Consider the following 23886-nt stretch of genomic DNA (forward strand, 5'->3'; position numbering starts at 1 on the left):
ATCCATACCTAAACATTTTATAGACTAGCCGCTAACTACTAAATTGTTTTTCAGTCTCCAAGACAATAGAAGAGCTGAGGCTAGAATGGAAGCTTACAAATCCTGTTATAATGGGGAAAGGACTAAGAATGCCACAGTTTGAAATAGTGGACATTGTGGCTTCCGACTGTCAGGAATCCTTTCAGATCGGTAAATAAATTTCTTTGGCTAAAACAACTTATTATACTATTACTGTTTGTTCAGTAACTTCCAAGTACAGGCCAATCAAAATAGGGCTTGCTGAAATCAACAGAAAAAACAACTCCCTAGCAGAAGTAAAAAGCTTGAATTAATCTTGGTCATTTAAATTAACCATAAGTTGAACAATCGCATTCCATAGCAAGCAAGCACACTTGAGTTCAAAAAGGAGAGAATAGTGATTTGATGCATATTTAAAAGATGAAGTTCTTTGATTGAGTCAGTAATACATCATCTTATCCATAGACAATATCATTCCGCACTGTGAGGATGATGTCCATATCTGTCTACTTTACAGGAAACTACAGCTGTTTGGTAGCGGAGTTCTATCTGAGCAGGTCTGTTGGATTCCATTTGGTCCAGAGCTACCTTCCTACAATCCTCATTGTGGTCATCTCATGGGTTTCCTTCTGGATGGATGTCGATTCAGTCCCCGGACGAACCACTCTAGGAGTCACAACCCTACTGGCAGTCTCCTCCCAATCTTCAGGTCTAGTTCCTCCTCCTCCTGTATCTCAATGGCTTAATACGCAGCAAGCAGCTAGGAATGGTAGGCTACACGAAAGACTCCATGGAATATACAAACGACTGACAATATCAGTCGCAATCACACAAAAACAATACAAAAAAGATATTTACCACGCAATCTAAACTACATGAGGTCATGAGCTGACTTGTTCATGTGCAAAATTAGTAAAATTGTGTTGTAGATAACTGGCAACCAAGTGATGACTACACCACACTCATGTGGCAATGAGCAAATAAAAACAATGACACCTCACTCCAAAAACTGGATGGCTTTTTTCACTTCTTCACAATGGAGCTGGCTCATTAACAGTCATTTTTCTTAAGATCTTTCGAACCATTGGCTGCTAGTTTTTTCATTCACTAATCATTTATCACTTTGATTCACTCATTACCAACTTCATGCCTGCAGCATTAATATGCATTCCATTTTCTTCTCATGCTAAATATTTACTACCACAGAATGTCTTATGACCTTTGCCATATTAAAAGAACTGCTTTCTCAACAGGAATTCAGAGTGGACTGCCGCAAGTGAGCTACGTGAAAGCCATTGACGTGTGGATGGGAACTTGTGCAGGTAAGGGAATTCTTGGCCCTAAATGATACTAAAATCGTTTCACTAATTTAAAAATTGCAATTAAAGGATTCGGATAATAACATGCCACTACTCTTTCGTGAATATAAAAATAAGTAAATGAAGATCATTATGGATTATAATCAGATTCATTACAAAAATTTTATAGATGATTCCAGAATTAGTCAAAGAGTGCAGGAAAACTAACTTATCCCTGTTGCCTTGGTTCCTTCCTGAGTCAATAGTGCTTCCATTGTACATGTAAGCCAAGTCCTTACTGTGATCTTATGCTCTAAAAATAGCGCACCTCCTTCATCCATTGCATTTTTATGATTCTTATCTTCTTCTTCTTACTTTTATTCCACAGCCTTTGTCTTCTGTGCACTCCTGGAATTCACAATTGTCAATTATATGTGGCGCAAACAGCCTGACGTTAACTTTAAAGCAGCTGCGGCTGCAACGACAGCAGCAGCTACAGGTGTGGGAGGATTAGTGACTCCAGCCCCACTCAATGGAGGCTCTGGTCCTCCTTCTAAGGTACCTTATCCAGATGGACCAACTTCTTGCTCTCAGGATAAGGCATCAGACAGTGGAGCTTCAGCAATTTCTCTGGTAACTAAGTTTTCTCACTCAAAGGTTTCTTCGTAACAACGTAAAAAGTTGCTTGTAATAATCATTCTGAATAGTTATATAGTGTAGCAAAAGAAAACTTTCACCATCAAGTATATCCCATTCAATAGTTTCAAGAACACGGGTGTTTCACCTTGAAAACTGAATTGCATGGATGCACTTTTCCTTGCACACAAACTATAGCCTATATTATTCAAATTATTTAGACATCCTCAAAAACTGTGGGAGATGCCTCCACAGTAGCTTCTAACAGAGTCATCCACTAATATGTATTAAAATGTTATTTCGTCATAAAAACTCATCCCTTTGGAGCCCTCAAGAATTTCTGACTGTAAAAGGATGCCACAGTTGCTAAGCATTCGGCCAGTCACTGAGGGATTCAGGTTCAAATCACGGTCAAGATGAATGATATATAAACTTTGAAATTGTTTTACTTAGACATGCATAGAGAATTCATTACTCTGGCTGTAATATAAACTATCTGAAAAAATGCAGCTTTATTTTGAATTACATTAAGAGTGGTGACTTTTTTGAAATTTTCAAAGCTCAAAACCAGTTCACACTTCAACAAAATGAAAGATTACTTGGCACTTCATCACAAGATCAAACTTTTAGTTTTCTGATTATTCATTTGATCTACAGAGAATTCTCTCAAACAAAGCTGCATGATAAAGGTACCATCTGTAACTGTCAATTTCAAACACATAAGTGGATTTTGATTCTGAGTAGACTTCTCCAATTCAGGGGCACTGTTTGATCAAACCTTATTTCATCTACTCATAAGCCTATCGTCACATAAATAGCTAATGCAGCTGACTCACAATCGTTTTTTAACTGGTGCTTTCTAATTTTTCTTCCCATACAGATGAGACGTGTTGGATCTGATCCAGCTGTAATGGGCACATCAGGCATCATGGGAGTTGTCAGTGCTGTCCCTTGCTACGATTCACGCCTCCCTCAGATCTCACAATATCGAGAAATGCCAATTTACACAAAAATCTTGGCCCGCAAAATAGACGAATGGTCTAGGTTTTGTTTCCCTTTGGCTTTTGCAACCTTTAACTTATTCTACTGGCCATACTACATGCTTGCTTAAATATTCATTCAAAATGGACACAGCTGATACACTAAAACCAAGCTACATAATGTTAAAGGCACAGTCTGTCATGCCTCAGTTCTTTAATGAATATCTATGTTATCCATAGAAAGAAGTAAAGGAAAACTGAGACAAAATCAATAAAGTATGAAATAATAAAAAAGTCTCCAAATATAAAGTTATTAATCAATGCTCAATGCCATTAACATGCAGTGAATTTGTGTAAAAGATACATGATACCTCAGAAATTAACTTGGACAAAATGCCAAATTTATAGCATATCTTCCTAAGAATCAAAATACTAATGCTAGGTACTTAATTGAAATAAGTCTGGCAAGTTACTTCTTAACAACAAACCCATTCATTGAACAGACATTTATTGAAATCTACACCAAAATGATGATTACAAAAGAATTATGGTGAAGGAAAGGTAATACTGACTGAAATTCAAGCTCCTTCTACATTATAGAAACCCTTGTAGATTATGAATCTCAAATTTATTTTTTTCATTTATATATTATTGAAACCGTATCAAAATTCAAAATAACCTAAGTAGCCACAAATTAAACTTTCTTGGACAACTTTATTTTCTGAGCATAAAATTCTAGTTCTAAAAACTATTTCAATGCAATTTATAGAAATATTTAACCACCTTTTTGAATATCTAACTAACCCTAGAAAACCAAGAAATAGAATATTTCCGTCCAGCCATGAAAAAGCTAATTTATCATTCCCAAAACAAATGTTGATGTTTATACATGAATTTTAAAAGGAAGATTTTTGTTGCAAACAGCATAAATTGATACAGGCTAACATAAGGGAATTGCATACATTGAGATAATGCATGATACAGTATTTAAGAATGCATTGATATAAAAAGCAACTATTTTGAGCTCCTATCTTAAAGGTTATTGACTTCTCATAATATTTGCATATCTATTCCATTAGACACCTACTAAAGGCATGCTCAGAAAAATAAGTATTTCATTCTTATGGCCCTTGGTTAGTGTCAGCCTCATTGTGCTTCAAAGCTTCATGCAGCTATTTGTATGTAACAAAATTCAATTAATATGATCATAACCCAACAATATAATATCATAATATAATACGATTTCAGAGCAATCGCCCGCTAATCATCAGCATGAGTGACTGTCAAAGAAGTGGTATGCACCATTAATGTTAAATTTAATGCCTGTGGCCTTTCAAGTACATACATACCTTCAAGGATGAGCAATTAATGTTGCAGATTTTCTACCCTCATCCAAGTACTTTGACCAATAACATTGGATCCCTTCTTTGTTTTTCATGGATGTGTATATAAAAAGAGTGGAATCCCCAGAAATAAGCTGTTTACATACTGAAGACTGAAATGAGAAGGAATGGTCATGGTGTCCAATTAACTACTTAAAGACACTACGAGCATAATGAGAGCCCATATACATAATTAAACACTAAGCACATGATCATCAAGATTTCGTTCACATTAAAAATGGCTATTATGAAGGTTTGACTCCTTCAGAACTATGAATATGAACTAATATACCAAAAATTACAGAATTCCATTGGGGCATTCTTCTACAGACATGAACCAAGAGTAAAATTTTTCTATATATTCCAACAACTACTTTTTGATTTTGTCAAAGTTGTATGACTTTCAGCTCAAATATCATATTCAAATCCTTTTTAAAATATGGGAAGCAACTAGGTATATGGAAAAAATTTTCTTTTCTAGGGAGCTGGTGAGTATTCATCTCATTTCAATATGGCTATGCATCTCAAAACCAATTCATGATTTTTACTTGGGAAGACAATGAATTAATATCTTACAAATATGCCTCAACAAAATTTTAAAACTGATTGCCCCTGCAAATAAATATGCCAAATTTATACACAAGATGAGACAACAGAAACAAAAAGTACCAACTTGTTTTGAAAGATACCTCAGGAATGGCCAATGTAACATGTACTCTTTTCTTGACATCTAAGGACTAGCATATGGACAACCATCAGCCTGAATGTTAATACCTCCATATAAATTCATTATACATATTTAATTTATTTGTAACAGACTGAGTTTTCAAGAGAATGTGTAAAATTGAAATAAATAAAATTCCTAATTCTTGGGTGCAAATTTCATGGAACTATATAATTTAGGAATTCAACTTTTCGCATGTGAGCTATCATGTTAAATGGATCTCACTTTTCAAATTATACACAAATTTAAGCATTTATGGTGATTTATAGAGTTCATAAATGTTTTCAAATATTTGATGTGATACTCTTTAAGAAAATTTTAATATCTATGTGTGTACAATTTGTTTTTCCCAAGGTATTTTTATACTAAACTGAAAGGTAAATTATTTATTATAACATATTTAAAATATGGATTAATCCAGATCAATGGATATAATAGATTTTAATACTTTGGGGTGAAGAAGATAAAAAAAATATCTTTAAAAGGCATTGGGCTCATACATTATATTGTAAATACATCTATAAATTTCATATGATTATGAAAAAGTATGTGGGTGTTGGTGTTTGTAAAAGAAAATAAAGGTAGCGTGAAACTGATAAATAGCCAGCATGTGACAAATTAGTTTGCAAATGTAGTTTTTGTAATATAATAAGGACTAGCACAGTTTTCAAAAATCTCCTAGGTGTCAAACTTCCATAGTTAATGCACCTGTCCAAATTAGACACTTAAGCTAACAATAGGATACAGAAAATATATTCTTTTTTCTTTAATGCAAACAAATAATTGCAAAAGAGGCACAATCTGATTCATTTTGGAAATAGAAACTGGAAAGTAAAATTCACTGAAATATTCATGTATTTCTTGAGGAGTTTCTTCCAATATGTACCCTCAACTTTTCAAAGCCTGATTTCCTATGACACATTTCTTTCAGTCTACCCTTTTCATTACTTTCTGCTAATTGTCATCTGTACATATCACTTTTCACACACACTGATTACTGTTTTTACCTCACGACAGGATGCTTGAAGAGAGGAATATTAAACAGGGTGACAAAAAATTCCTAAGTTTATCACATATTATATTATCAAGAACCTTAGCAAGCTCTGTTTTATCACTTATGTTATCCCTACCCTTTCAAAATCCTCATTTTTGCAATATGTATTTGCTATATCTGTCCCCAAAATTTGTGATTTCCAGTTTCTTTGGCCATGTCATCACATTTGAAGGTATATGTGTGCACCTAAACCATGATTTTGTTCCTAATATTTTTTCCTAAAAATAATACTTGTAAAGGAAAATAAACTATATGTCAAGCTGTCGCTATTCAGTGATTCCTAGCTTGGAAACTTATTTTATAAGAGAAAAATATAAACATGGTTTCAGCATCAAAAATGATAAATTAAAACTCTTATAATAATAACAAATACATGTTAATTTAGATCTTGATACCTCCAAACTTTACAAATTCTATATATGCTGTTGACTGATGATCAAATAAATACATACATTTATAAAGGTTGTAAAAGTGATGGCAAAGTGTAAAATTTTTTCATATAAACATGATGAAAAATTAAATGTAAAAACTAATTTCCTCATCTCAAAACTCCCAATAGCAGCTGGAATTACATATTCTAAGAGGACATCAAATTAAACAAGGGATTACCTTGAAAATGAAGCTGAATGAGGTGCAGTAACTTACATAGTGGTGCAAAAATCATTACATACATATGGAATATTTATGTGACGCACAACATTTCTGTAAAGTTCTTTCTTTGGGATCAATAAATAAAATATTTAACTAATTTTAAGGTTAAATTTAAAATAATTACCCTGGAAGTGTACATTTTTAAAGGAAAATTGAGCACAATATGATCCTACTAGAAATGATTTAATTTTATAATACTGATCAGATGAATATACATGAATCTTGGTAGATAATTATACTTCACATACCCTTTTTATAATGGTGGAATATGGACAATGGTGCACTAACTGACATGGTAGTCCCTTCCTAAAGAAAGGACCACCATTCTATTTAGAGTATGCAGTGAATACTTAGGGTATCATTAAACTTTGGTTTAGTATTTGGCATGCCGGTAAATATGTGCCAAAACTGACCAGTCAAGTACCATCATCATTAGCAGTGAATGTATCAAGTGTCACAAGTAATACAAAGGCTGCAACATATCATGATCTAATGTATATAACCCTAGTAACAGACAAAGAAAAGTCTTGAATAATCAAAGCCATGATAGCTGGATGAGATCCCATAAGAATGGGCCATCATCAATGGTTATGGCATTGCTACTTATGTAATTGATACTTGGAATGTAAGAAAACTGTATATTAAGGTATCAAGGTATGTGGCTGAAGTGATTGTGAGATGAATAACTGACCTGTGTGTATGTGAAACAGCATAAATGGTGTGATTGTACTGTCTCTGATGGCGATAGTTTTCTGTTAATGTCTTAATTTGATGATTATATATATAGTTGCTACCTTATAGGCTTGATTCTGAATGAAAGAACTAACATGTCTTAAAGAAAATGCATAATAGATATTGTCTCCTACATTATTATAGGCTTGAACTAAAGTTTTGTTTGAATAGTCATTCCCATAACTTGTTATCGACCAGTGAATATCAAGGCATGAAGATTAAGTTCAAGGAATAATGGAGCAAAATTTTGAACAAGTTTAATGAAGGATGATGCACCTCAGATTATGGAAGTCGAAATTTAAAATTCTCTGGAACAGTCCAGATTCTGAAAGCATGGGATGTAGATGAAGCATCAAAATGTGGTTGGAAAAAATTCCATGTGTAAATGGTTAATAGACCTTAGAGAATTAAAACATTTCAAAATCATGTAAAAACCTTAATTCATTATTAGAAAAAAGTACTTAGATCATGTCCCTTACCATTCAGGAGTGGGCATATACGGCACTCCTCATTTGATGATCGCTACAATAAAATAGTAAGGGAATGGGGCAGTTTCAACATTAAAGTGCTGAAAATGTCAAAATACTGTGACCATGCTCTTCACTCCCTCTCCATACTTCACTCCTAATATCCTAATGATACAAAGGTGCTTAGGTCTACCTCAAAGACAACATTTTTACACCAGGAAATAACACATTTTGAATGCTGGAGCATGACACTTTCTAGTCCATGAAGTGTCATGATATGCTAGACTTCTTGAATAAGTCACAAAATATATAAAAGTACGATAATGTACTTCTCAGCTTGAAAATGAATTCAATTAATATAAATGAGGAACATGAGGGGTGATTGTTCTGTAGGTAGAGCACTGGGACACTCTGTTTCGGTGTTCAAATCTGGATTAATTTCCTTGCACTGATATGAATAAGCAATAATTAAAATGATATAGAACAACATTCAAGTGATTTTGAAGCAATCTTACTTAAAATATTATAAGACAAACTTAAAATCACATTGTGCTTTCAAAATAAATATATACAGTAGTTTTCTGCCATAAAGCAGCATATATTCTGGCATTTCCCTAATTTTGGAAGCATATTTTGAAACAAATTAAAAAACCTTTTGATAACTACTAATTAATTCAATACACTTGGCCATCTAAATAGCTGCATTTTTTCATATAACTCTTTTGATTATTATTTTTAATATGCATCAAATGAGCATGGATGAGTAGTGAAAAACATACTGAGGTAGGATACTGCAATTTAATAGTGCAGTGCATATTTTATTAGAAAACTGTTAAAACATTGTTATTCACACTGAAGTATGTAAGAAGTAAGGTGCATTTTCATTAACTCCATTTGGAGACAAACCATACCTTATATAGTGTAAAATACACAAAGCTAAAGTATGAAAATAGTCTTAATGACTTGAACACAGGTATATTTCAAAAAGAATTCTAGCTAGGATTTTGCCAAGATAATCTAAATTCTCCAGTTTATATTATTTGCTGGAATTTAGATTAGGGCCAAGGAAAGGAAGGTAACCTATGGCTCTTATAAAACAAACAGAAATACCTAATCATTATGACAATAATAGTAACAAATGCTGTGAACATTATATTCAGAGTTATTCAATCCATCTTAAGAGTTATCAACCCCAGTTCACATTATGAATTTGCATGATGAAAAGAGTAGTGGTTTTGAAATATTATTACTATAAAAGACTAATTATATATCATGTTAGCAAGTATTACCAAATCTGCTATTTTTGCAGAAGCAAAATAACTATAAAAAAATATTTTATTTGACAAAACCTTTATTAAGTTTAGTATATTAAATGCTATTTAGAAAATAACCTTCTACTTTGGGAGAATAGAGAAGTCTGCCAACTTACTATGCACATATCAATGAAAAGTATCTGACCAGTGTTTTTCTGAGAAGAGCAACTATAATAATTGAATGCTGATCCTATGCTTATACAATTGATAATTAGCAACAAAGTACACCATTTTAACTCTGCAATTTTGAGTGTTATCAACTATTTTTTTCTTATTTTTGGTGTTAGGTTTTGAAAAGTCAAAGCACTAAAACCACAAAACTTTCCGTCAGCGCCAAGATTCCAAAAGAAAACCAGCACTAGCTTTTACTTTCCAACAAGATGTGATCCAGTAATTGTGTTTGCTGACCCAGATCATTTTAAATCGTTTAAATTAGCAACAACTTGTTCATTCCAAAGCTTAATTCATCTGGCTTATATTCACTTAAGCCACCATTATTTTTCAATAAATTAATGCCAACATTAAATAAACCAATATGAGAACATTCATAATTCTATTATGCCTTATCAATATCTAACAACCACTTCTTTGCTCTCAGAAAAATGCCAGACACACGTGGAGTTCGTTTTGATGAGCATAGACATATATGTGGGCAAAATATTGATGGAATAGAAACAATAACATTTGAATTTCAACAGTAAAATAGGTGATTCTCATGAACTCTTTCCAATGGAACTAATTGCAGCTTCACGAACAAGGTAAATTATTGTAAACTTGTGATGAATGTACCTACAGTCGTGACACAATAGAAAACAAAAAAGCCAATGCCGTAAATTTGAACTGTCTTAGAAAAGAGGCAATGGATCTTAGAATTCAAAATGGTCGTTTTTACTTCGGAGTTGTATCAGGAAAATTGATTCTTTTCCCAGGGTTTCATGCTCACGTACTCGGCTTTTCAGGCTTTCAAAGTAAATTATTGATATTCATAAATTATTTTTTATTCCCATTAGATATCAATAATTTTTCATGAATTATTATTGCTGTATTTCAAAAAGGGATTTTTCCAAATTCTTACTAATATTAATTTTTTACATAATCATCCAGGAATTCATTGAGGAATGTGCCCAACTTTGTTATGGTTTTGATTCTAGGTATCCTTCCTGAATATCCAGTGAGTTGAAATCCTTCCTTCAGAAAAAGCAGTACTTCCATCACTATTGCAGTAAAATTTCTTGCACACTACATAATTGCTTGAACTTATCTGAGAGCAGAGCTCAAAGTAGATCATTGTGAAGGATTGGTTATGATATATATTTTAATCACTAGGCCAACAGCCTTAGCCAATAGCTTAGTGTGAAATATTGCATGTGAAATCCATTAGGAAATATGACTGACTGCTTAATACTATGAATTTGAGGGAATTTAACTATGACACCACACTGCATTCATGTTTCCAACACATTTTCTGGCCAGAAATATTTCCCGATGCACTTCATTGTAGTTTTGAGGTGCCCATCTTTAAATTAAATGAAAGCTTCCAGCACATGAGCATCCTCGCTTTCTTGTTCCCAATGGTATTAACTCCTACTCTTCTGGGTTACATGTCATACTCCATTCTTCTTATTTGTCCATACCATTAAAGTCATTATATCTTAATTCTATTGATTTTCTCCAGCACTATTATATATTTTTTCTTTCCTCTTTGTTTAATGGATGATCAAGCATATTTATCCCACAACTTCATCCTAAGTAATCCATTCCTATCGCATGTATATGGATATTATTTTTCTGTTTTTTTTTCTTTTAGTAGTAATACATAACAAAAACAAGCAGTAAAACTGCACTACAATGTCAGAGTATCCAATCAGTATATCTTATACCTACTTTTTATCCAATTTTCTTGAATAGGTGATCACAAATCATTTGAAGTTGCCATATAATATCCAGCTAAGAGCTTCCTTATATATGTTTTCCATTTCTACCCAATGGTTTAGAATCATTCTATTTGATACAAGAACATACATTATTGTAAATTTCTCCAATAAATACATTGAAAGTTCATTCTGTTTTTCAAATGAAGGGCTTACATAAAATTGTTCATAGGAAAAATAGTTATCATCATAGGCAGTCAAAATTTCGGTTAATTTGCTTTTAATTAGGGAAGTTGGTAATTAGTTAATTTCGCTCTCAAGAACCAGAAATCACCCCAAGATCATATTCCTGAGGAAATTGGAACTTGATTGGCATAATTGTATACATAGGAATCATTATGCAATGCATGGTTTATAATTCAGCAAGTCATCCTTCATTAGTTTTATTTCCTGTTGAATTATTTAGATGGACACATTAACACTATACTTTTTAAGCCTCACCTAACAACATGCTAGCTGATACCTCACCCTAATTTAAATTCTACCTACCTTCCTTCTATCCAATATCTCACATTTTGCTCCAGTTGATTGATTAAAATATTTAAAGTTTAGGAAAAATAATGAACTACTTAGAGCATTTTCAGTGCGTAAGAGTACTTGAAGTTAACCAATCTCAAGTTATTTCAATTTAATACGAGAAACAGACAAACAATTCTTTACTTCCAACCTTCCTGCGTGAGGACGCTACATTTTTCCGACGAAGATCTTGTTTCTATAAGGGTATTTAAATAAGCGCGCGAATCTTCTGCCGCCAGGGACCAGCACAATATGAAAGTTTCTCAACGTTCTCAAACTGCTGTGCTGTTTTGGTAATTCCGGTCGGTCTGTCGTTGTTTGGCTAGGTGACTGAGAAATAAGAGTTCTTATTTCTGAAGTAATGACCCTGAAAGCTATAAAGTATGGCAATGGGAGACTTGAGATTTTGGATCAATTGTTACTGCCTTCAGAATCGAAATATGTGAACATTAAAGGTGTGGAAGATGGGTGGCATGCAATCAACAAAATGCAGGTGCGTGTAATATTACCCTTAGTTTGTTACTGATGATATTGCGTCATGAAATTCTAGAGGCCCTGTCAATTGTGACTACAGCTTGTTGTTATGATATTTTCCAATTTGTTTGTTGTGTAAATGTAGGTTCGTGGAGCCCCGGCTATAGCCATTGTAGGATGTCTAAGTCTTGCAGTGGAGCTACAGCAAGAGATTTACAACACCAAAAAAACTTTGCGACAAGAAGTGGAAGGAAGATTAAATTATTTAGTCTCAGCAAGACCGACTGCCGTTAATATGAAAATTGCAGCGGACGATTTGATAGCATTTGTGAATTCTCTAGACGAAAACGAGTCCATTGATGTTGACACAATGAAACTGAAGTAGATATTCTCATACAATGAAAACTCAGTTATTTTTACCGTTACAAAACCACTGATTAAACATAAATGGTCGTTTCTTTTGATTTAGGTTTATCCAAGCTATAGAGAACATGCTTGATAGAGATATAGCTGATAATCGTGCAATTGGGGATAATGGCTCATCAGCGATTTTAAGTGGGAAAAAGACTGATGGACCCGTCCGAATTCTGACGCATTGTAATACAGGCTCATTGGCCACGGCTAGCTATGGAACGGCCTTGGGTGTCATTCGCTCTCTCTATGCTAATGGAAAAATTGGTAAGTGCATACCCATCTAATTCAGCTTTTTTATATTTGAGATACTAACCAGCTTCAGTTTTTCTATAATTAGTATTCACTCTTTATTTTGTAAAACGCTGAGTATCTCAACCAAATATTTGAATCCCCATGTCATGTATTCATTTCCTATCATACTGCCGTGCCCCTATAGATAATTCTTCTGTATTTAAAATATCATTTTTTTGTGTTTAACTTGTCCCAACGTGCGGCAGTGTTCTGAATAATTCAATCAGTTTATGCAGTGAAAGTTTCCCCAGTTCTTTGTCATTGTAAGTTTCCTATTAAAACCAAACTTATTTTTTTAAACATCATGTGGAACTTATGACTAAGTTTTTTAAATGAGTGATAACTGGCTGAGTTAGTGAGAAGACCAGAAAAAAACGCCGCCATTGCAATCTATGTATGTGCTTCGTATTTTCTTTTGAGTCCTTATGTAATGTAAACAGATAACATGCACTGTAATTTCAAATGAGCTATCTTTTTCTCTTACATACTGATAATGTTCATACATACCCGAGAAATGAAAACTGATAAGATGAACCAAACCATAGTAACTCAAGTGTGAGATAGGTTCTTAAATAAATAATAGATAAATGCTACATGCTGGCCAACATATGGAATCAAATAAAATTAGCTTTAGCCTACTGGAGGGTCAACTCTTTTAGTGAAACAGAATTGAATTCGAAATTTAGTCAAAGGAGACTGGGATATCTTGGTCAGCAGCTGCCTATTCAAGTTTAAGTGCCAACATTCTATTTTACCTTGCAGATTCTCCTGGACAAACATCTGAGAGAATTTTATCTTGATTTGAAGTACCAATCAACCAATTCATTGTGTAAATCCTATTGACTGTAAATACTTTTCATTTTGGTTCACATTTGAACTTGAAGATCATGCATGGTGAAATACTGGCGATGAAATTAAATAATGTGGCACAGTAAACCTCCAAAGGGAGAACTGGAATAAAAGCTGATGCAGTAACAACTGACTCTCTTCAATGAGTTGCGTGTTGACATTGGTGGTAGACTGATATATTGGTAGTTAAATATGCAAAAGCCATGGTCTCTCCATGGAGTTTTTTGACAATCTTGGCTGCTGTTCCTGTCAATTTTCCTTAATTCAAGTTTTAAGAATAAAATGCTTAGCACTTGATCAAAATGCTAAATGGCATTATGTGCCTGGTAATAAATCACAAGTGAATAAAGGGGTTAATGAAAGAATCAATTTTTATTGGTGACTTGACAATGACTAATGAACATATGAGCTGTTTGCCAATTCTCATCTTATGGGTTAATATTGGCTAAATGAAAGACTGGACGTGAAATTACATTTTCAATTAATGTCAATATGCATTCAGTGTGAATACTATTAAATGCTTTTAAAATTGGCCAAAGAAAAACTGAAATATTTATTTAGTGATTCTGCAAACTTACTATCTGTGACAATTTAACACGTAGCATTCAGCCTAACTTTGGCATATTTTTAGTACTGGTCAATCTATTGTTTCTGGTGCATGAGCTAAAGTAGTTGGTGGCCAATCTATTTGCCCATGTTTTTAGGTTAGTATATTGAGGGTTGGGTCGTGGTAGTCAAGGGGCAGAGCGTTGGACTACTGACCAGAGGGCCCGGGTTCGAAATTAGGAAAGTTCAGTGAAACTGAGAAGGATGAAATAATTTGTGTAAAAATCTAAGGATCTGTTTAGGTTTTGGAAATGTTTAGCTGCACTCAAATGTGCCACTTAAATGGTATTTGATTGATAAACACAGCCATTCTTGAAGTACAGGAAGCGTACTGGTGCCTGAGATTCAATATGATAATTTGCAAGTTTCTTCTAATTTTTGTCTCTCTTGTAAATCAATATGCAACAACTGGGAACTTACTTCAGAAATGTCTATTCTGAGAGCTCATGCATGCATTATACTGACGCTGAAAGTTCCATACATATTTTATTTACTTATTTTTCCCTTGTTAGGCTTTTAATCAGTTTTATTCTTTTATTAGGGTTACACAGCTTCTCTGTCACTTGTAATTGCAGGTGGTTGATTGCAAGCTAAGCATTTATACCTCAGTTGTTTTAGTTATTCTGAAAATGATGCTTTGAATTTTAAGCTAATTTAACCCATGAAAAATTATTTACAAATGATGAATATTATTAGGAGAAGCAGTGTGTCATTAGTAGGGGTATATTCTTTACAAATATGTCAGTTCATTTTTGCCTGTAAACTTTGTGCACAACATGCAGGATTTGAAAGTTTTTAGTTTGAAAGTCAATCATTGGTTAAAAGAATAAGCATTTTATTTTCATAGTGATTTAATCTACGATCAATGATTATTGGACAAGATATACCTTTTTCTTTTGCAAGCAAAGAGAAGCATTCATGCTAAAGCATTAAATAGGCTTATCTAATTTAGTAAGCATTTTCTACTTCATTTTCCTGTTTCAGTGATCTTTTTAAAATATATTAACTCTCATTAATACCAACAACACGGACCTCTGATCTACTGTATTTAGTTAGATTTGAAATGAAAATATTTGGATGCAATAGACAGACATGCATGTTATTTCAAATGTGCAAGTTTTTTGCCCCTATATTTGCAGCAAGATCTACCGTATTATTTTTTAGTTGAAAATTTTGCAAACTGTAGTGTTGTAGGTACCTTTTTGAGTTTTGTATGTGAAATTTTTCTTATGAAGCATATGAAACCTTCATCATTAGTTTTGTCAAATGTGATGCCTTAGATGTTTATGCAGAAACCAGTCTTCAAAGTCATAAAAAAGAAGCGGGGGAACTGTGAAGGCAAATGTTGCTTTCAGTATGAAAAGTTTTCATAATTTTTTATCTTTTAAGTTTGCTTGGTGTGTCCTAGAGGGACCACTAATTTCCTCATTCTTCAAGTACTGAACATCAAACAATTGGTGTTGGGGCCAACCTGCATACATCCAATTCCCAGACCAGGTCTACTGTACTGAGACGAGGCCCTACAACCAAGGTGCACGTTTGACAGCATATGAATTGGTTCAAGAGAGGATTCCGGCCACACTCTTGTGTGATAGCATGGTGGCAGCTTTAATGAAAAAGAGGCATATCACAGCTGTAGTTGTGGGAGCTGACAGAATAGCTGCTAATGGTGACACTGCCAATAAAATTGGAACCTATCAGGTGATTCAGCACTTCAAGTTAAACCTTAAAGCTATCTTTTAGCATAAATTATCTTCTGCTGGACCTATCATATAACTTTCTAAGCTTTTTAACACGTGGTAATGTTAAGTGAAACATAATTTTATGGACCCTAAATTCAATTAATCCTTGGTTATACGTAATTTTTATGATGCCTGGACTGCTGTTCGCCTTAAAGGAATGCAATCAGAATACACCCATATAAATTGATTTAATATATCCATGTAACAGTTCCTCAACTTAAATGGTTCCTTGGCAATGTTAATGCACAATCACATGGCATCAGTATGCTAGGTCGAACACATTTCAACTTGCCATAGCTGCCAATTACGTAATACTGTGGTGAAACTTCTGTCACACATACATTACAGGTTATGTTCTTGGGTACTAAAAAATTAAAGTTATGAATAATAAATTATGTGGATATAAATATTAATGCAAATTATGTGAACTAAAAATATTTCCACCTGCCTCATTTATGTTTTTTTTACTGGTCCTTGTAAAAACTTAAGTTTGAGGTTTGGCTGTATTTATTTCAAAAAGTAGTTGAAGTTCTAAAATCTGCAATGCTTGCTATCAAGTTAACTTCTACATTTCTTCATTTATGGATAGTTATCCTTCATGAACACCTCCTCAGAAATACATGTTTATCTGCACATACACAGTGTGTAGCACTACTTGGATGATATTGCCAGTGACTAAAATATTGACTGTAAAAGTAGAGAAGATAAGGTCTAGGTTGGAAAGAAGGGATTATCTAATATCAATCTTGCCCCAATAAATGCTATATTTTTACTATCAAAAATGAATTCTATACTGACCTTTTTTATTCATGAATGTCTTATTCAAAGGAACTATGGGGGATGCTGCGACAGTAACTTCTTGACCTCTCACTCACTCAAAAATTTAAATATCGGGTTCATTATTTTGGCATTAAAAGTAGCTTCTGGTCTGCAGACTTTTATTGTGTGATCCAATTATTTTTCCCCTCACACATTTTAATGTTTCCTTTTTTTTCCTCAAGTTTTCTGTGAGAAACTTTGCTGCCCATTTTTTTCCCTGTTAAGTTGAACTTAAAGTAAGTCAATTCTAACTCTCCAACATTTCTGATAAATGTTAACAGTGTTTGGATAGTTGACTTGTACTTGAAAAGTTTGCGCTGAAAACATTGTTCTTAATTTTTTTTCTTTTCCAGATATATAAAAACATAGTCTCCAAGTTGGTGTTTTATTATCTTGTACAAGATGCATGTCAAGTTATCCATACCCTAGCCATCTATGTTTGCTTGGGGAGTACTTTAGTGAACTGATATTATGCACTATTGTCTTTCTTCTGCCCACAGGAATCTCACTTTCATCTATTGATTGGGGAAAGCAATTAATCCATGTGATACATTCTGTATTAGTTCCCTATTTAGCCCACTAGGTGTATGTCTTACTCTTTAAAGTACTGTAGTATAGTGCTAATTTTAGATTCTCTTGTTTCAACATATTATGCATCACCTTTAAAGCTTTGCACTCAGGGTGACAAGAAGTATAAAATTTCCTTAACTCCTGCACTTTTGAAAAATGGTTTTTAATGTGTGCTTCTCAAATACAGAAGTTGAACAAGTGAATATATATTGGTCCCTTTGCACCCTTTTCATGCATATTTATGTTCTAATTATAATTTACAACTAAACTAGAACCACTTTCAGCGACTTTTAGTCTAGTCAAATTTCTACTTCTAGCATGATCTATGAATGTATTTTATAAAATTATGTAAATTTGGTATGATAGATATACTCAGCATAGTGTTTTCAATAAGTGAAGCCAAAAATTGTTTATGTGAAAGTAAACAGTTAAAGCAATGTTAGATAAAGTTAGCTGCTCCAATTTGCATGGATTTTATCCATTTTGTGAAATATTTCCTTTGTCTCATTTATTTATTGAGAAATCTATCTTCATAATTAAAAAAAAACTTGAGATGTTTAATTTTTATGTAACTTCATAATGACTAATTATGTTTTAATCTAGCATCTAATGAGGTTTAGGCCTTGGAAATTGGTTTGGCATGGCCTGGAATGCAAAATTATAAGTTATTTTCCAGCTAAGGTATAATACAGTAAATTTATAAGCTGTTTCACTTAAAATGAAATGTTAATATTTATGATTGACATATGACCTTGAAGTTACATGTACATGCTCATTGTTCTCCTATCAGTTGCTCCATTAATTGCTGCCCTTCTGTGTATCTCTCATTACCCTTGATCCTACTTCACACACCCTTATTTTGAGGGAGATCTAATAAAAGGCAACAGAATAGTAACTGGTAAATTAAATATATGAAAATAAAAACAAATATCATGCATACATAATTTAAGTGAAAGGAGTTAAAAAGAAGTCTAGACTCAATTGTTCATTCAATTTTTTCAAAATGTCACGGAAAATGATTGTAGCTATTATAATTTTAAGTATAGTTTCAGGAGCATTGCCTGTAAAAGCTAAAAATGTGGATAGGATATTTAAGATCCTCTGGGTAAGGTGGTACTCTATATGCCCTCAAAGATTTGTCCAATAGCCTGTGCTGATCATCACGTTGCCTTATATTTCACCTTCATCTTCTTACCTCCCAATTCGTATAAACTATCACACAATAGCCATCTACAACTTCTTCCTCCTCCATTGGACCTTTGTGAAATAGGAATTTTTTTACAACCATGTTTTTTAACAATTGGCCATCATAATGGAGCTAAATTGTTCTGCAAGATGCAACCAAATAATGCATCTCATCCAACACTGAACATGATCATAAAATGTTTAGTGGAGCAGCTGTGATAAAGCCAGTATATGAGCAATCCATGGACAAGCTTTTTCAAAAGTAAGTCTTCAAAACTTTAATGTCTCTCTGATCATGATTTAAGAAAAATACTTGGATCAGACAGAAATAATCAAATTATTTTGATGTTATTCTTAATATGAAGAAAGTTGAATTATATCATTATAACAGTAGCAGCTACATGTATAATAATGTTTATCCATTGCAAAATCATGGAAATTTCATCATCACTGGGCCAAAACATCTCTCAGCTGTCAGGAAATGAAATATCCCTGATATATCCTTACAATAAAAATTTAGAGCATCAAAATAAATGGCTATACATCCCAGTTATAGTGGCTCAATAATAGCTAGTCAGATGAGAGTATTTCAGCTTGTAAGTCACTAACTTCAAAGTGGACATGAAGTCACTGAAATGAGTATCTTTTCACTGTTGAGTAATCACCAATTGGTTTGAGACCATACCAAGATGCTGACTTGTTATAATTGGCAATTGTAATTGCTTGAAGATGTGATGAGGATAACTAAAAGAGTTACATCATCTAATGAAAAACATTGCAATGTCTGGATGTCATATGCTTTAGTTACAGCCGGTTAAAAAATAATTTGGAATTCATTTACGAATCATTTATTATATTTCTCCTGTTAAATATTCAAATTTAATTTTCATGGGCAAATCTTTGTTTTACTATTAAGGTTTTGTGTTTCCACAAATTTTTACCCCAGCCAAATTTTTCAGAAATGGATAATATTACTCTTTCTTGCTAAAGGTAAATGACAAAATGAACAAAACTTAGGATAAAACCATTCAGTATGTATGCATTCACAATATCTCTTCACATTTTACTCAAAATCAGTTCAATGCAACTTTTTGTTTATAGTCAAATAGTTCTCTAACATTCTCACTTTCAAGAAGGGAGAGTCTTGAAATTGTTAGCCACTTCACTGATGAAATAATGTAATTTGAAAGGGTTTAAGAGTTAATTTAGAGAATGCTTTGTTGTTGAAAATATATATTCTTATTATCACTTTAAATTTGTTGGTCAGCTTGTCTACCTAAATTGGTTTTACTAAGGTAATGGATGTCCATAAAGGCCTTTCATTATTGATTCCCTCCCCACCACCTTACTTTCCTGAAAATATTTTGAATATCATTGGTGCATCAACAATTAATGTAATAATTTTACAAGCCTGTTGCAGTGGTAAACTTACTGATAACATTTATCTAATTTCCATGTAATATAGATTGCTGTTGTAGCCAAGCATCATGGAGTACCATTTTATGTTGCTGCTCCTCTGACATCCATTGATTTTAAAATACCCAGTGGAGACCACATAGTAATTGAAGAGAGGCCTGATCATGAAATGACTCATATTGGAGATTTCCGTATAGCTGCTCCTGGTAAGGAAAATTCAGGTCCTTTTAATTTGTAATCTGGAGGGGAATTTAAAAAGTCGATGCTTGTCAAGTCATCAACAGATGCCTCTTGTCAAACTTTCCACTGTTACAATTCAAGTATGATGGGTAATCCTGCAAGTAATATAAATCTCTTTAAAAATGCAGAGTTGATGCTTTCAATGTTATGTTGCCTCTCCACTCTCAGCCTCAAAGCAGCACCCCATTGAATAATTATGATAATAAAACACTATAAATTAAAAAGTGAAAGTGAGATTGCTGTATACCTGTATTTCAGTTTCAATTTCTGTCATGAAAGAATTCCATATAATCAAGCCAAAAGTCATCAGATGTTTTTAAATTCTATCATGTGTTTCTTTTTCATTGCCTTGTGTAGTGTAATTATCTTGCCAGGTGTTAAATCAATTCAGCCCAGTGTTAGTAAATTTAAATAAAAAGATCCACTTGTTCTGCTATTTTAGTCTAATCTCCTAAATTATTTTACTTTCATGCTTTGTTTTGGTTTTAGGTTACAGATAATAAAATATAAATATATTCTTTGTTGACCCATTCTCTGTAACTGCTATTTTTCCTTATGCACCTTAAGTTTTTGAGTAATACTGAAGATATTTGTGATTGCATTATGGCATTTCTCTATTGAGAGATTAGAAAGATTCTAGATTCCAAAATTTCTAATACATAATTCCCTTGAATTATGAACTATGAAGGTTTTAAAGAGAAAGAAGAGAGATGTGTTTTCGTGAAAATAATGATATTATGATATGATAATAATTGCAAAAAGTTCAGTGCTATCACTCTAAACTCATGGCGTGTAGAGTATAGCTGGAATTAATTTATCTAAAAGTCAAAATATGTAGTGTTGTATAATTTATTTGCCTCACCAATATTTCGTGTATAAAATCCACTTGGTTTTCTATGGGTATATATTCTTCTGATATTGGTGGTAGTGCTAACATCACCTATCATGCACTGTCTCATTGCATGGGTTAGATAGAAGGTTGAATTATCTAGTCCGAAACTCACCCCATTAAAGAAGTTTTAATATTGTTACAGGCAATCAATATGGGCCACAATAATTATTAATGTAAAGAAGTAATGAGAGACAATGTATTTTGGGTGTACTATCTCTTTCATATTCCTAAAACATAAATAATTAATAGATTTTAATGAAGTAATGTTGCAGTGTTTGTTGAAAGTAATCCATTTTCAAGCCAGAGCCTATGAGCTTTTTAAATGACCATGTTAAAAAATGTCACCTTATATTGTGAATTTACTGAAAGTCAAATTCATTCTTTCCTTGACCTAAAAAAGGAAAATAATTCTTAACTTATTCTTGAGAATTTATTGCACCTCTTCACCAGATACCCTTTGCTTGACTGACCATCCAAGAATTAATAATGAATTTTTTTGTATTTTTTTCAGACTTTTCCTAATATATTTATTTACCTTTTCAGGAATATCATGTTGGAATCCTGCTTTTGATGTTACTCCAGCTGAGTTAATTACAGGTATCATTACCGAGAAAGGGACATTCAGGCCAACTGATATAGAAAATCTTAAATATGTTTCTCGGACATATGTATCTTGATTTATTTTGAATTATAGGTCGGCACTAAATGAATGAAGTAATATTTTGATAAGTTTTATGGGAATAAATAAGCAAAATGCAATATTTTAGGAAATACTTGTAGCAACTTTTTAGCCTTATCGTTAGTTTTGTTATTTTCATAGAATACCAGTTAAATATAATAAGTCCATTTATTAATTTTCATGGAAATAAATGGAAAGACTTCATCTTTGCCATCAAACGTTAGCTTTCCAACTTTACCTATGTTCAGATGTGGAATTGAAACTTAAATTTGTTATCTATACTAAAGAGTTGCTAGTTTTGTGTTATTTCTATGATCACTCTTCTATGGGCTATTTCCTAGCTCAGAGAATATTGTCTTTTCTCAAATTAAAACGTCATCAATTGAGGCAATTGTCTTCCAAACTTTTATGTAATGTATTAAATTTTTATTTGAATTTAACCTCATGCAATGTCAAATTGAAATGTTAACTCAAGAGGTAATAGCAGTGTTGACATTTTGTAAGGTCCAGTGTAAGAAATTCTTACATCAATGGTGCATGTCTCTCAAGTCTTTTAAAGAGTGGTAAAAGTCTTATAAATGCTGTGATAATGCATTGAAATCTCTGTTCTTGCTTATGCCTTAATAAAAGAAACTTTAAAGTTCTTAATTATTACATTAAATGTATTTGTTTTGGCCTATTGCTAGTTCTTTAATATATTGAATTGTTACAATGTTAATGCACTTCTTGATGAACAATTTTTAAACATTTTGTCATGGTACATTATCATGTATGGAACAGCAGTGTGCTGCCTCAAGTCATTACTGTTGCTAATAATAAAACCTTTATATTTTGCTCTATATTTTGTATTATTTCTGAGATAAACATTTTAAAATGGTTTTGAAATCAGTAATTCATGATGAAAAGCAGTAAAATTAAAAAATACCTAATGGGCAAGAAACTCTTAGACTCAAATTTGTTTAGTGATCTCTTAGACCTAAATAACTATGGTTTTGGCAAAATCATACATTTGATAAATAATTTTTATCTCAGGAAGTTTTTATGTATTGAGCAAGAAATTTTTGTGTTGTAGTAGAGACATTTATACATATTTTTTTAATTTTCACGCTGATGTTCAAACAGATCCAATGATATCAAAAACTGCATTTTTATAAATAATTTTATATCACAAATATTAAATCATATGTCAAAATTGTCATTAATGTTTAAAAAACTTAATTTTTATCATATTCAAATGGTATAAGTTTGAGCACTATAGAGGAAATTGTCTCGGAGATAAACCCTAACAGTTAAGGCTGCATACTGAGAATTTATTTTTTTTGTAATTTAATAACTTCAGTAGAAGAAAAACCTTCCCTACTGATATTTTGCCATGTAGCAGTATGAAATTCTTTGTTGGCCGCAAGGTATTTTTCCCCAATTAATTAGAAATACTGTATTTTAGTGGAAAATTACTCAATCCCTATAGTTTTTTTGTGCTAATAGTATAAAGTGTCTATTTCATAAAGTGCACCTCTCGCAATCCAGCCAGATTCCACATTTTCTCCCAAGATAATAGACTTCATGTATTGAATTGAATGAATTTTTAAAAATTGCAATCAAAGGAATGAGACAATTTAGCCACCACTTTGGCCATGTATTGGTATGAAGTTAGCTTCTTGGAATGTCATGGGTAACAAGCCAGGTGCTGAATGCCCTTGCCTCTTGTTCTCCAGCATGATTGATTCCTCCTGAATCTTCCATATCCTGAGGTGTACATGGTTGAAACTGTCATGGTGAAAAAGCAGTAGAAAGTGTAATGATCAGTTAGAAGACATGATTGTGAATGTACTTAGAAGAAAATACTTGTTGGTGACATTGGAATGAATTAGTAGGTGAACAGTAGGCCAGTGGTGAGGTAGGTATTTTAGAAAAAAGTGATGATTATGGGTAGGAAACTATGGAGTTTTCCTAGAGAAAAAGTTAAACAAAGCTATTACTTGGTTTGAAAACTTCAGTAGACTTACT

At 32.8% G+C, this 23886-nt stretch overlaps 2 protein-coding genes across 2 annotated transcripts in view; both read left to right on the forward strand.

Annotated features, from left to right (window-relative positions):
• Positions 1-3534, forward strand: part of LOC139690602 (glycine receptor subunit alphaZ1-like) — a 314341-nt gene extending 310807 nt beyond the window's left edge. The window contains exons 7-11 of the mRNA XM_071588085.1: positions 55-189; positions 536-727; positions 1272-1340; positions 1705-1949; positions 2833-3534. Coding sequence (XP_071444186.1) covers positions 55-189; positions 536-727; positions 1272-1340; positions 1705-1949; positions 2833-3063 — 872 coding nt within the window. The 3' untranslated portion in view covers positions 3064-3534. The remainder of the gene's footprint in view (positions 1-54; positions 190-535; positions 728-1271; positions 1341-1704; positions 1950-2832) is intronic.
• Positions 3535-11981: 8447 nt separating this feature from the next.
• On the forward strand, positions 11982-22718 carry LOC139690758 (methylthioribose-1-phosphate isomerase). Its single transcript, XM_071588296.1, has 6 exons — positions 11982-12195; positions 12322-12557; positions 12646-12854; positions 15829-16037; positions 20118-20274; positions 21744-22718. Exons 1-6 carry the CDS (start codon positions 12064-12066, stop codon positions 21875-21877), a joined length of 1077 nt encoding a protein of 358 aa, XP_071444397.1. The 5' UTR covers positions 11982-12063; the 3' UTR covers positions 21878-22718.
• The last annotated feature ends 1168 nt before the right edge of the window (positions 22719-23886 follow it).

The sequence above is a fragment of the Hetaerina americana genome, unplaced genomic scaffold (genome assembly GCF_022747635.1).
Source record: "Hetaerina americana unplaced genomic scaffold, ioHetAmer1.1.p SCAF_3, whole genome shotgun sequence".
In the NCBI taxonomy this organism is placed as follows: domain Eukaryota; kingdom Metazoa; phylum Arthropoda; class Insecta; order Odonata; family Calopterygidae; genus Hetaerina; species Hetaerina americana.

Excerpts from the sequence above, each read along its gene's own strand:
- LOC139690758 (XM_071588296.1), top strand. The coding sequence starts at position 12,064 with ATGACCCTGAAAGCTATAAAGTATGGCAATGGGAGACTTGAGATTTTG. Across the intron at positions 12,196-12,321 it reads ATGCAATCAACAAAATGCAG|GTTCGTGGAGCCCCGGCTAT; the intron begins GTGCGTGTAATA and ends GTGTAAATGTAG. Across the intron at positions 16,038-20,117 it reads ATAAAATTGGAACCTATCAG|ATTGCTGTTGTAGCCAAGCA; the intron begins GTGATTCAGCAC and ends CATGTAATATAG.